General features: G+C 36.0%; 1 protein-coding gene across 1 annotated transcript; it reads left to right on the top strand.

The window, feature by feature from the left end:
* The first annotated feature begins 6,520 nt into the window (after positions 1–6,520).
* Positions 6,521–8,382, top strand: LOC148019230 (uncharacterized). Its single transcript, XM_087701533.1, has 2 exons — positions 6,521–7,210; positions 8,106–8,382. Exons 1-2 carry the CDS (start codon positions 6,754–6,756, stop codon positions 8,123–8,125), a joined length of 477 nt encoding a protein of 158 aa, XP_087557659.1. The 5' UTR covers positions 6,521–6,753; the 3' UTR covers positions 8,126–8,382.
* Positions 8,383–12,617: the final 4,235 nt, after the last annotated feature.

Raw genomic sequence — 12,617 nt, 5'->3', positions numbered from 1 at the left:
TATTCCATCTAAACCTTGGGAACAAATTTCTATGGATTTCATTACTGGTTTACCAAATACTAAATCTAACCATGATATGATTTGGACAGTTGTAGATAGATTTAGTAAACAAGCATATTTCATTCCATGTAAGAAAACTTTAACAGCATCACAAGCAGCACAATTGTTTTTGAAAACTGTTTTTTACTAACCATGGATTGCCAAAAGTTATCATTTCAGATCGTGATTCTAGATTTTGTAACAATTTTTGGATTACCCTGTTTGCTAATCTAGGCACAAAGATTGATTTCTCATCTGCATTTCATCCAGAAACTAATGGACAAACAGAAGCCACAAACAGCACCATTCTAGATCTTTTACGTGCATATACTATCTCTAAACCTCAGACATGGGACACTCATTTGCATTTATTACAGTTTGCATATAACAATACACCACACACATCTACAAAGAAAGCACCGTTTAAAGTCATTTATGGATATAGATTATCGACACCTGTTGCATCTTTGTTTAATAAAATTCAGAGTGCTAATGATATTGCTAGTATGCATAACAGTATTTTTGATGAGGTTAAAGATATGATTGCTAAAGCCCAGCAATCATATACCAAACAAGCCAACAAGAAAAGACAAGCCATGAATTTCAAAGTTGATGACTATGTTTGGCTGAGAATAGAAAAACTTAGACTGCAAAGTGTAGATAGACATCCAGTTGTCAAACTAGCTCCTAGATTCTATGGACCATTTAGAATCATTCATAAAATTAATGACAATGCATTCAAGTTAGAATTACCATCTCATTGGAAAATTCACAACACATTTCACATTAGTTTATTGAGACCATTTAGAGGCCAATTACCTGTCTACCCTGTTTATGAAAACCCACCTTTATTAGAGCAAGAGACTGAAATACTTGAACCAGAAGCTATTATAGACACTGACTTTATGACCACTAGAATTGGCTGAAGATATTCTAGATATCTAGTTAAATTTAAGAACCATCCTGTAGAGGAAGCACAATGGATGCACGCTAGAGACTTAAATGCTTTCCCCACTCTGTTAGCTCCACATTGAGCTAATAGCAATTGAGGTCAATTGCTATCCCACCCCGGGGGTATGATGCCAGGAGGCATATTTCACGGTGGATTCCGTGAGGTTTTACGGTGGATTCCGTAAACTTTGATGACCGGGGCTCATACACAAAGAGGATTCTTTGTGCGAGAAGTTGATGGGGATGCCTGTCCTTTTCGGGCGTTTCATTAATTTAGTGTATACATGGGTGATTCCATAGCGGGTGATTCCGCAAAATACATATTAAATTAATAAACGTTTATGAGTTTAGAGTGCGCACTCATAATAAATTAAGGTTAGGATTTATTTCTAACCAGTTGATTTATTTATGTAGCTGAAGACTACTAGGTATTCACTTTTGTCAGTTTAATTGTATTATTTTACTAACGATTGTGAATGCTTCAGTTGATGTGTAGAGATAGCAGCAGTGGCGGAGAAAAGCATTGGAGTCTAGCGAGTATTCGACCTATGGATTATATTTTGATAGGCGCCACGCCTATATTTTGTCATGTCTATTGAGGCATCGATTATTTATTATTATTTTGTATGCGCCTATGCGCACGGATATGTTATTTCTATTTGGACATTGTGTTGGGCGTGTCAGACTCTATGGGCACCGTCCATTAGCTTTATTTCCTATTTTTGTAAAAGCAAACTCAAAAGCTAAAAGCTTGTCATATTTTTGTAAATTGGGCTATTATTGAGCATGAAGATGGAAATATACATAAAATACATGCTTTGTGAAGCGCTCACACAAGGCATGGGGGGAGATTGAACCCAATTGGTCTCTTGCTCTTGTCGTTCATGCTTTTTACATTGTAATTTGTGCAAAAAGGTAGAGTTCATTGTTCTTGGGGACCTTCCAGGATTCACTACGTGAGCATACTGCGACCGATCTGCGCACCAATTTCTAACCTCAATTACACTTTATTATAGGTGACATGGGCAATGTGTCCTTTAACTCAACTATGCTTGAAATAATTGATCAACATAGTTACCTTTATAGGGCTAGTGCATTACCAATTAATCTTTGGAGAAACAAAAAGAAGAATTTTGTAAAATTTTGTAAAAAATGATGAGAAGTGATGTTTTATTATTGAGTGACTACTTAATTTAGGCCTAATTTATTGGTACCCATTTCCCATAAACTATTTGTAATTTTGCAGGAAGTATATATATGTTCTTGATATGGCTATTTGTAATTGCCTAGTATGAAATGTGAGGAGCTGAGTTCCCTAGTTGTGTGGCCTAAAATTCCCTACTATGTTGTATGGGAAACATGATTCCCTAGTTATATGACCTACAAATCCTAGTTTAAGATGTGGGGAATTAAATTCCCTAGTTATATGACCTACAAATCGTAGTTTAAGATGTGGGGAATTAAATTCCCTAGTTATATGACCTACGAATCCCTAGTTTAAGATGTGAGGAATAAACTCCCTAGTTATATATAAGGAGTTCATACATGCATGCCTAGGATTCCCTAGCATGGGATGTGGGGAAAGTAATGTCCTAGTTATACATAGGGAATCTATATACACGTACCTAGGAAAAGTTAGAGAATTTCCTACATTCCAAGAGTTTTCCTATGTAGGAACTATTCAAAACCTCCTTGTGATAGTGATAAGACCCTTGATGATTTGGCATACTAATGCTCAGTTTTGAAAGCTTCTTCAAGTCATGAACTTGTAGATGAATCCTCTCTTGGCCTAAAGCTTCAACAAGAGGTATTATAGTCACTTTTCCATCAACACCAACAAACCAATTGAGCATTCCGTTTGCAATTCAAAGGATCAAAGGAAAAGGTCACAAGTTTTACATCGTCAATGAGTATTTCTTGAATAAAAAAAGGTGAATTTACACAAGATCTAGTTATGCTTGTGCATGATGAAAGCTTGTGGTAAAGTAGAATCTTTACGGTTGGGAAGGTTAGTACACCACCTAACACTCAGCATTGGGTTGTTGTCAGATCCCATTATTGACAGTACCCTCATGGACATGTATGTCAAGTGTTCTAGCCTACAGTTGGACTCTAAACAAATTCCATCATCTGTTAAGCTATCTAGTATCAAAATGGAATCTACAATAAAACTAGTCGAATGGGAAAAATATATTGGTGGATTTGTGGGAGGCTACGCCTTTTGTCAGTTTTACCAGGCTTCCGTCTTCAAAATGGATATTCCCTTCATATGTACTTGTTTATCCATGCAATGTGGCCTATCAAGAATATGCTTTGGAAGAGAATTTCGTGCCCAATCATTCATGTGGTTTGAAAAATGTAAATTAAAATCCATGCAATGCAATCAGTCAAACAATGCTTCCACAAAAATTATGAATGCACTGAAGAAAATGTGCCTAGCTTATCTACATGTGCTCATGCATCATGCAGAATGCAAACGAAAAGACACACACAACAGAAAATAAATTCCTAATAATCACAGTGACTAATGAGATCAAAATCTTGGCGAAAAACTCTGCCATCCACTTTGCACTAGTGGACGCACAACATCACGACAATGGGTGCTTCCCAAGGATGGGTGGCCTCAGTTAGCCAAGAGATTTCTTCAAAGTTGTGTTAATTAGGAAACCACATATTAACTCAATTAGAAAATCAAGTAGAACCCTTGCTTCCTATCATTTTAGAGGACCAAAGTGAGACTATGCCTTATGGATAGAGTGGTTGATATGCTACACTCCCCCTCATTTACACTCTTTGAACTAAGTACAACACAAGTCCGCTTCAGTTGGAGTGGATTTGTGAAAAGAAGATGCTCAAAGACTGATGGTAGAATACCATTAGGTGACCTTAGCTTATGTAGGGGCTTGGATTCAAGTTGATTCTTGTGGGTATCGCCAGAACCTTCCTATGCGAGGTGGTGGACTCAAGCAAACCTAGGTGACAAGCTCTTAGAATATTCTGAGTTCTAAACAACATCGCTTAGAATATCTCTTGATAGACTACCAAAAATTTGTGGCACTAAAGGCTCTTCAGTCGAGCATGCCATAAGCTTGATGGAATAAACTTTTCATATTGAAAAGAGAAAACATACAATATATTTGTTTGAAAGAAGTGAAGCTAATCAAACATAGTGGGATTAAATCCAAATACATGGATGTAAATATATGGGAGGATTTGGATGAGATGGCATGCTCCACTATTATGTTGATACTCTTAAATTCCATGTATTTAATGTGAAAAACGTAGAAAGTGCATATGGTAGTGTATGGAAAAAGCCTGGTGACATGTATGAAAAAGAAAGTGCATCCTTGTAGGTTTATTGGTTGAAAAACCTCATTAATCCTTTGTATGCAAGGGGGCTTTAATGACTGATCATCTCAATGAGTTCAATAATATTTTTAGCTAATGACATCTCAAAAGATTATCTTTTATGATTCAGTAAAGACATTGTTCTTGTTAGTCACATTGCGTGAGACTTGGGATATAATAACTCTACACCTACAAGTGGTCTTTAAAGTGCTAATGTTGAAAGCAATTTGCTTATTGATGAGGTGAATAGAAAGAATAACTTAGGATCAAAGAGCTCCAATGTGCTCATGGTGAACAACAAGTGGTCTTTAAAGTGCTCATGTTGAGTAGTTTGGTCACTGAGGAGGTGAATAGAAAGAATGGCACATTATCAAAGAGCTCAAATGCACTTATGGTAAGAAAAGTACTTAGTTATGTAATGGTAGTTGATTTTTTTCTAGTACACACATTACTTTTAGAAGTGGGCCATACCACTAAAAAAGACAATTTCAAAAAGGTATAGAAGAAATTTATCTTGCTTTCTTTCTTCTTTAATATTTTTATCTTTATTTTCTTCATTTTTTATTATCCAACTGTGAGTAATTGCTAAGATTACAAAGTAAGAAAATTTTATACTTTTAATATTTATATAGAAAATAGTAAATAATATTAAATATTATATTATATTTTTAAATCTAAAATGGTGAGATCATTGTTTCATATGAAACTTGGGAGTGTTCATTATATGTAAGTCCTCTATATCACATGTATTTAAGGCCTATTTAAAAATATCCTTATTTGTGAATTTTTTAGAAATAAAATACCTCCCTTTTTTATTCACTTTGTAAATAACCCCTTTATATGGTAGCATTATGTATATAAAACAATGTGTAAAAATGGTATTTTAAAAATCTATTTTTTTCAACCCACGTGATATGCTTACATATTTGTAAGTAGTCCCTTTCTCCTCTTCCCTCCCCCCCCCCTCCCCCCACCCCGGGGTACACGATGTATATTCAAATAATACCTTAAGGTGTTATATAGATTTTACAAGGATATTGAAGGTATTAAATGTATAATTAAATAATGCAAGTATATAATACAATGTACCTCTCTCTCTCTCTCTCTCTCTCTCTCTCTCTCTCTCTCTCTCTCTCTCTCTCTCTCTCTCTCTCTCTCTCTCTCTCTCTCTCTCTCTCTCTCTCTCTCTCTCTCTCTCTCTCTCTCTCTCTCTCTCTCTCTCTCTCTCTCTCTCTCTCTCTCTCTCTCTCTCTCTCTCTCTCTCTCTCAAACCTTACCTTGTTAGCTTGCCTATTTGGACAAGAGTGATTTAAATGGATAAAATCTTAGAAGATAATAGGCTACTTTTAGCATAGCACTTGTCTCAGCTCGTCCCTTTTTAATGGTTGGTGTTTGCCTCTATACCTTGAGGATTGATCTCTCCATGTATTGTGCCTACTTGAGTATTGAGCCTCAATGAATCTCCCTCCCTCTTCTTCCTCCTCCCCTCTCCCCCTCCACCCCCCCCCCCCCCTCCCACCACAACACACACACACACATAGAGGAATTAAGATGTCCTCGTCTCAAAAGAAAGTCTGGATGTTCTTTCTGAAGAGTGGATTCATCTACTCATGTTGCATCTTCCTTCAGATAGTCCTTCCACTGAGCTAGCTACTTGAGGAGGATTCTACTCCTCAGACGTTTCACCTCCACATCAAAGTATCCTCTCAATTTGTGTTTCAACGACTATTAGCCATTGCAATCTACTCATTATCTAGTATGTGATCCACGCAAGGGACATAGAATTTGGTTAATTGGGTAGGCTTTCATCGAATACATCATGAAGCTTGAGGTGGATAAAATGTTTTGTGAACATTGTTCAAACAGTCCCTGATTTTTCCATCAAACTTCATGATTATAAAAATGGTAAATGTATGTAATTTAGTTTAGAAATTCCTACAAAATTTCAAGTTAAAAGGTTTTGAATTTGATATGAAACGTATTTTTGTGCCAATGAGGTGGTGGTTTAGTGATCCGAGTGTGGTTTGTGGTTTTTGGGTACATGAGTTCGAATATTGCATTTCACTTGCCTTGCCCTTTCGCAATAACTTAGAATCTAAAAATGTATTTTATCTTAGATGGTCCCTAATTTTGCCATGCGAGCTTTGAGAGACACACTTTGTCATGGGAAAATGTCGAAGGAAGAAGGCACGATGGGATGTGTAAGAAGGGATTGAGCCATGACAACCGATCGATACAGCAAGAAAACAACTACCCGGGAAGTGAGGAGAAGAAACCGTCACAGAGAGAGAGAGAGAGAGAGAGAGAGAGAGAGAGAGAGAGAGAGTCTCTTTTAGAGTTTCGCCTTCAGTTATCTGCAGTACGTCTGACGCTAGGGAAGGTGCTGGCTGGCTGTATATCTTGCCTAAAATCACGATGAGGACGGACAGATCAGACGTCGTTTATAAGCTGGCGATTGTGTTGGCGGTGGTGATGATTGGATATAACTGCAGTGCGATAAAATATTCACTGGCAGTCGATGCAATAATATCGGAAGGGAAAGCAGCCGCTACTAGCAGAGATAATAATCATATGATGCGAGTGGATGATGAAGCAAGTCTGGTAGGTGAGAAGGATGGCGATGGTGCTGGTGGTGATGAGTGCAGCGTTGTGATCAGTGAGCTGCTGGCCAACTGCAAGGAGTACGTGGTGGGGCCGTCCCCGCCGAAGGTGGCGGCGGGAGGGGCGTGCTGTCGGGTGGTGAACTCCCCGCACATCCCGTGCATCTGCGACCGCGTCCCTCCTTACGTCCTCGACCTCATCAACCACCGGGCCGTCCTCGACACCATCCGCAGCTGTGGTCTCAAAGTCCCTGGTGGCGCCACCTGCGCCGGTACCCCCCGCTTCCCTCTACCTCTCTCTCTCTCTCTCTCTCTCTCATATTTTCATATCTTCATCACCATCTCTCTCTCTCTCTCTCTCTCTCTCTCTCTCTCTCTCTCTCTCTCTCTCTCTCTCTCCACACACACACACACACACGTGTGTGTTTTCACTAAAACTAGAGATTTAATATAATCTCCAAAAGTAAAATTTTAAATGTAAATCAAATTGGATTTCCTTTGAAAAAAACCTTAAGCTTAAATTAATGTATTTCATACAATTGTTCACTAAAAATCAAGGTTTGATGTAAAATAGATTGCATGCAAATGTTTTTGAAGGAAAAAGCAAGGTTGATGTAAAATGAATCACAAAATTAGCTTTTATTATTTAAAGAAGAAGGTTTAAAACCTTCAACTTTAACAAATGTTTTTTGTTATAAGAATAACCAAATATTTCCACTTATTCAAAAATGCCTTCAAAATTGAGAGTTAAAGGTTTCTATATCTACCACAAAAAATGTATTTCATGAACACTAGTGAAAGGTTTCTATATCTACAATAAAAAATGTTTTTCGTGAACATTGCCAACAATCTTAGTCATGGAGACAATACCTTCAACCTTGTTAATCTATAAGTGTTTCTTACATTTTTGTAGGTCTTCTAGTCACATTATAATAAAATAACCCTACATTCAAAAATTTTAAAAACTCTCTTCAAAAATTTCAAGGCCTTTTTCAAATTTAACAATTCGTCTCTCACTAAATCTTAAATTTTTGTGAATAGTATTCCACATAAGACCGTTGTATAAGTGATAAGGTGCTTTTAATTAGCCTTGCATGGATAAAGTTCTCAAACATTCATCACAATGCTTAATGCATGACTCCTAATTTCTTCTCCTTTTCCATGCAGGAATCAAAGTAGGTGGTTGAATCACATTGTCAAAATTAATCAGATATCTACCATAATGGGAGTCACACTAAATAATATATTCAATGAGATGCAACCATAATAGTAGCAATGTCTTTATCACTATCTTTGTTCAAAAAGTACTCTCAATGCTTCTATACAATTGGTCTTTTGAAATCGAAGTAGTAAACACTCACTAAAAGTCCTCAAAACTATGCTCCAACTATTTTTCAATGTATCACTAGCAAGTAATAAAATGACCTCTCTTTCTTTCAAAAGCTGTAGGTTATCTTTCAATGTGTGAGTGAAAAACTTATTTTGCATGTATAATCTTGAAAATTTATCCAAACTTTATTAAATGAAATAGTCTAGCTTTTTGGTGAACTCACATTCTATACTAATGTTTTTAGAGGTGCATCCCCATGAGATGTAACATTCTTATACAGGGAAGATAGGTGTAAATATATGTACGTGGCTTATGTGTGGCACTTCTTCTTAAGGATAGACTCTAAGTTTTAGAGGTGCATTCCATGAGATTTAACATCCTTATACACGGAAGATAGGTGTAAATATAGGTATGTGGCTTATATGTGGCATTTCTTCTTAAGGATAGACTCTCAATTTCTAAAATTAATTGCACAAAAAAATTAACTTTTTGCAAACCCATCAAATCTGGTCAAATTGTTAAAACCTTTATTGTTATTAAAAGTAGTTAATCTTATTCTTCTTTTTCTTCTCACATCTTTTTTCCTTCTATTGCATTTTGAAGCCTTTGCCATACTTTTTCTCATTCTTGGTGGAGAAACCAATCACAAAATTGACATCCTCCTCATTCTTGAACCTCAAGAATTCACCCCCTATGTGGGCAATAGAGATGCTTTGATGCCAAATTATAGCTTTAAGATCACACTCTTCAATCTCCTCTTTGGTTATACCTACCTCTATAAATGAGCAAAATCATTGGACTGAAGTCCAAGTTAGTAAGGACTCTTGGGGTCCCATGCGACTATGAAAGCGTAAGAAGAGGAACATGAAAGATGTATGTAGGAATTTTTGGAGGTAAGGTTAAGTACTTCAAGATAGAGACAAGAAGGTAGACTATTAAGGAGGTTCTTGCATAGCATATGTACATACACAATGAGCTTCTTCTTTACAAACAAACTAAACACAATTTTATCTTGCATAAAATAATTTGCAAACTCTTATACTCTCCCATTTTTATTCATGCTTTTGTGTGTTAAATTTTCTAATTTAACTTACATTTTCAAAACTTTTTGTGTAAATGTATGCCCTTCAACCAATGAGGAGAGCACAACTCATTGAGTATTACCATAAGAGCCATGACTATGATTTACTTAAATAATGGCTTACTACAATATGAGGGGAGAAGCAAGAAAGTAGTTTTCAATGTTGGAATATACTTTATGGCCATTTATATGAACTACTCAATCATAAATATACATGTGGATGATTGAGTGAGTCTAGACATTTCCATTACACTCAAATTGGAACTTCCTATACTAGCATATCCCTGACATTAATATTGTAATGTACTTTACAAAGAGTAAGCTCTTTAAAGATGTGCAACACTCTCTACAAGGAAGTATACAACAAACTATCAAAATTCTTATCTCATCTATGATAGTTATTGTGGAGCTCTTTAGCATGTTCAATGTCAAGATCACTAAGAATATGCTCATATCCAAGAATCTCAATGAATGAACTCTATTAAGAATTCTCAATTAAGGATGGCTTATGAAAGTCCTTGATGGTATACATTGTATGATCTCACTAGACAATATAATTGAAATATATATAATTATAACACAAACATTAAATTTTTTGCTCTAGTATAAGTGTTCATAATATATTTATGGAAGCTTCATGGTGATGGACTAGGAGCTCACTATTGGAGCCTCACATAATAGCTTAAACTTCTAACACAAGAAATTCACAAGAAAGCAAGAAAGCATGAACATAAAGAAAAATCAAGAGAAAGAGTACGTGTGCATGACACCAACATTGAGTACAAACACCTTCCATGTATTAAGAGGACTCTCGTCAATGCATGTATTTAATGATTTGGTTATTCTTGCGCCCAAAAATAGTCCTCTTTATAAAAATAGTGCAAGTTTTTTGCTTGTTTATTTGCACTAATAATAAAACTAACACAATTCTATGCCTAAATAATTATCCAATGCTAGACTCATTACATCTTACAATCAATAATCCCTAGATAATATGGAAAGCACTAAAAAAATACATCCACCAAACTAGTAAATAAATTTAATGATATCCATAAATAAATGTGAATAGTAATGCTTAACTCAACATTGTCATGAATGTATCCTCACTTGTCCCTACACGTCAACCGAGTTTATCAACAAATAAGTCAATGCGAGAATTATTATAAACATAATATTTTTACAATACTAGAATATAAATTATTAAACATCTATTGCCACCAAAATAAATAGTCAAACCTATCTAATAATATCCCTTGACCAATATATTGAGCCTACACTTGCCATGGGCTAATAAATACCTCTCTCATGGGCATTCACCTCTCATAGGATAAATAAGCATGCCTTCCATGGCCATGGACCTATCATGGACCATTAAATATGCCTCTCATAGGCATTCACCTCTCATGGGCATGAATAACATACCTCTCATGGGTATACACCTCTCATTCTAAATAAATGCCTCTCACAACCATATGCGTCTTAGGCTAAGTAAACTCTCATGGGTATGAATTCTCTCACGGTCATACGCCTCTCGAGCTAAATAGACATCTTGTTAGTCTAAATAGACATCTTGTTAGTCACAAAATGGGAAAGGGGTAGCAAAAGCAACAACTGATGAAAACTTATAAATGACAAAGGTTTCTAATATCAAAATGAAAAAGGTGAATAAAAGTGAAATTTCAATAAGAGTGTGAGTTACCAAAAATATACAAAGCATTAATTCTCGTAGGACACTTATGGAACACATGTACAAATTTTCCATTGATATTTACATCTGTTTAATTATTTGCGGTATTATTTTGAGAGCTAAGCTCAAAAACTTATACAAGTTGTAATATTTTCCAATGTTGGAAAGGAAGCCCCGCAACTTGGCAAGGGCATGGGCATTTTCTTTTGAAAAATTATCGATGTAAACTAAATATGTGTGCATAGAGTAAGAAAGGTTGGCTAAGAGCCAAAAAGGAGGAATGGGTGCCCAACTTTCAGTGAAACCCCCAAACTCAAAGCCTATGTGTAAAAGCTAGAAATGCATTATCTTGAGTGTGAGGGAGAGTGAGACAGGGAAAGAGTGAGGGACTTGGAAATTGAAGCTTCTCTCTTACTTCACATTCTTCTCTTCTTCCCCTTTTTCGTGTGAGAGCTAGAATGGAGGACATGTTGGGTTTTCTCTTCTCTTCTTCTCATTTTCTTTTGAAGATTGAGCACTCATGGATCAAACTAGAAGTCATGGAGTAGCACCAATAGATCCAAAGAGAAAAATTTGACTTGTGGAGCCACTTACGAGTCTTCAAGGCAAAGGCAAGGAGGTGAGCTTGTTACATCTTTTTTCAATTTGCACATTCTTGCTTTCATGGAGATTGAGAGAGCAGTGAGTAGATTGGCAAAAGAGAGAGATGTATTGATTAGGTAAGACATAGCCATAGATGTTGCTATAGTTGAAGCACTTGAAATAATAAATGTTCCCTCAAGAAACATCTTGTCTATGAAGCTTTAGTTAAAATGGAAATAGTTTGGTTCCATTTTCAAGACATGATAGAATCAATCGTGGAGGTATACATTCTCTCCATCATGTGACTGAATAGAAGCATGAACTTTGAAACAAAATAGGAGCACATACTCCAAAATAGACAATTCAAGCTCTAAAATGAGATGTGGTATAGATAAGAAGGGAGTGAGAAAATATTGATTTGTTTGATGATTTGAAATGAACATCTATGTAACGAGTAGAATTTAGGAACTTTAAGAGTCAAAAGCATTAAATTCATTTTAAAATTTTTATTTTTGTCTAATCCACCTTGTGGGAAAGGAAAAAAGAAGAAGAAAAAGTTCAAAGGGGGGGTGGTTGAGTGTAAGGGCTTTGTAGCTATACTGTGGGGTTGCTACCAGAAACACCTATATAAGGAGTAGTAAATGAATTTGAGCCCTACTTAGTTTCCACTCTACATGTGATTCCCTATACCAGAGTAGTGGTGAACCTTCATATGTGCGATGTCCTGAGGATGTAGTCCTAGGATGTGCTTATGTTGTACCATTTCTTTTATTGAATAATACAAGAGTATACCTTGCTCTCATATATCATCTTACCTTTCTGTGCCATATTGAGTGAGTGATAGAGTGCATATGCATTACACTTGGTATCAAAAAAACTTGCTTGAAGTGAAGGAGTGCTTATGGAAGTAGGAGAGAAGATCAATTGTCCCAAATTCATGGTGTGTATGCACAATATGTACACTCAACCATTGTTCTCTATATATTGCATTGTATATAC

Source organism: Lygodium microphyllum, chromosome 20 (genome assembly GCF_053477565.2).
Source record: "Lygodium microphyllum isolate KBCC chromosome 20, Lygodium_microphyllum_v1.1.10, whole genome shotgun sequence".
Classification (NCBI taxonomy): domain Eukaryota; kingdom Viridiplantae; phylum Streptophyta; class Polypodiopsida; order Schizaeales; family Lygodiaceae; genus Lygodium; species Lygodium microphyllum.
Note: the sequence above shows the minus strand (reverse complement) of the source record. Positions and strands in the feature narration are given on the sequence as shown.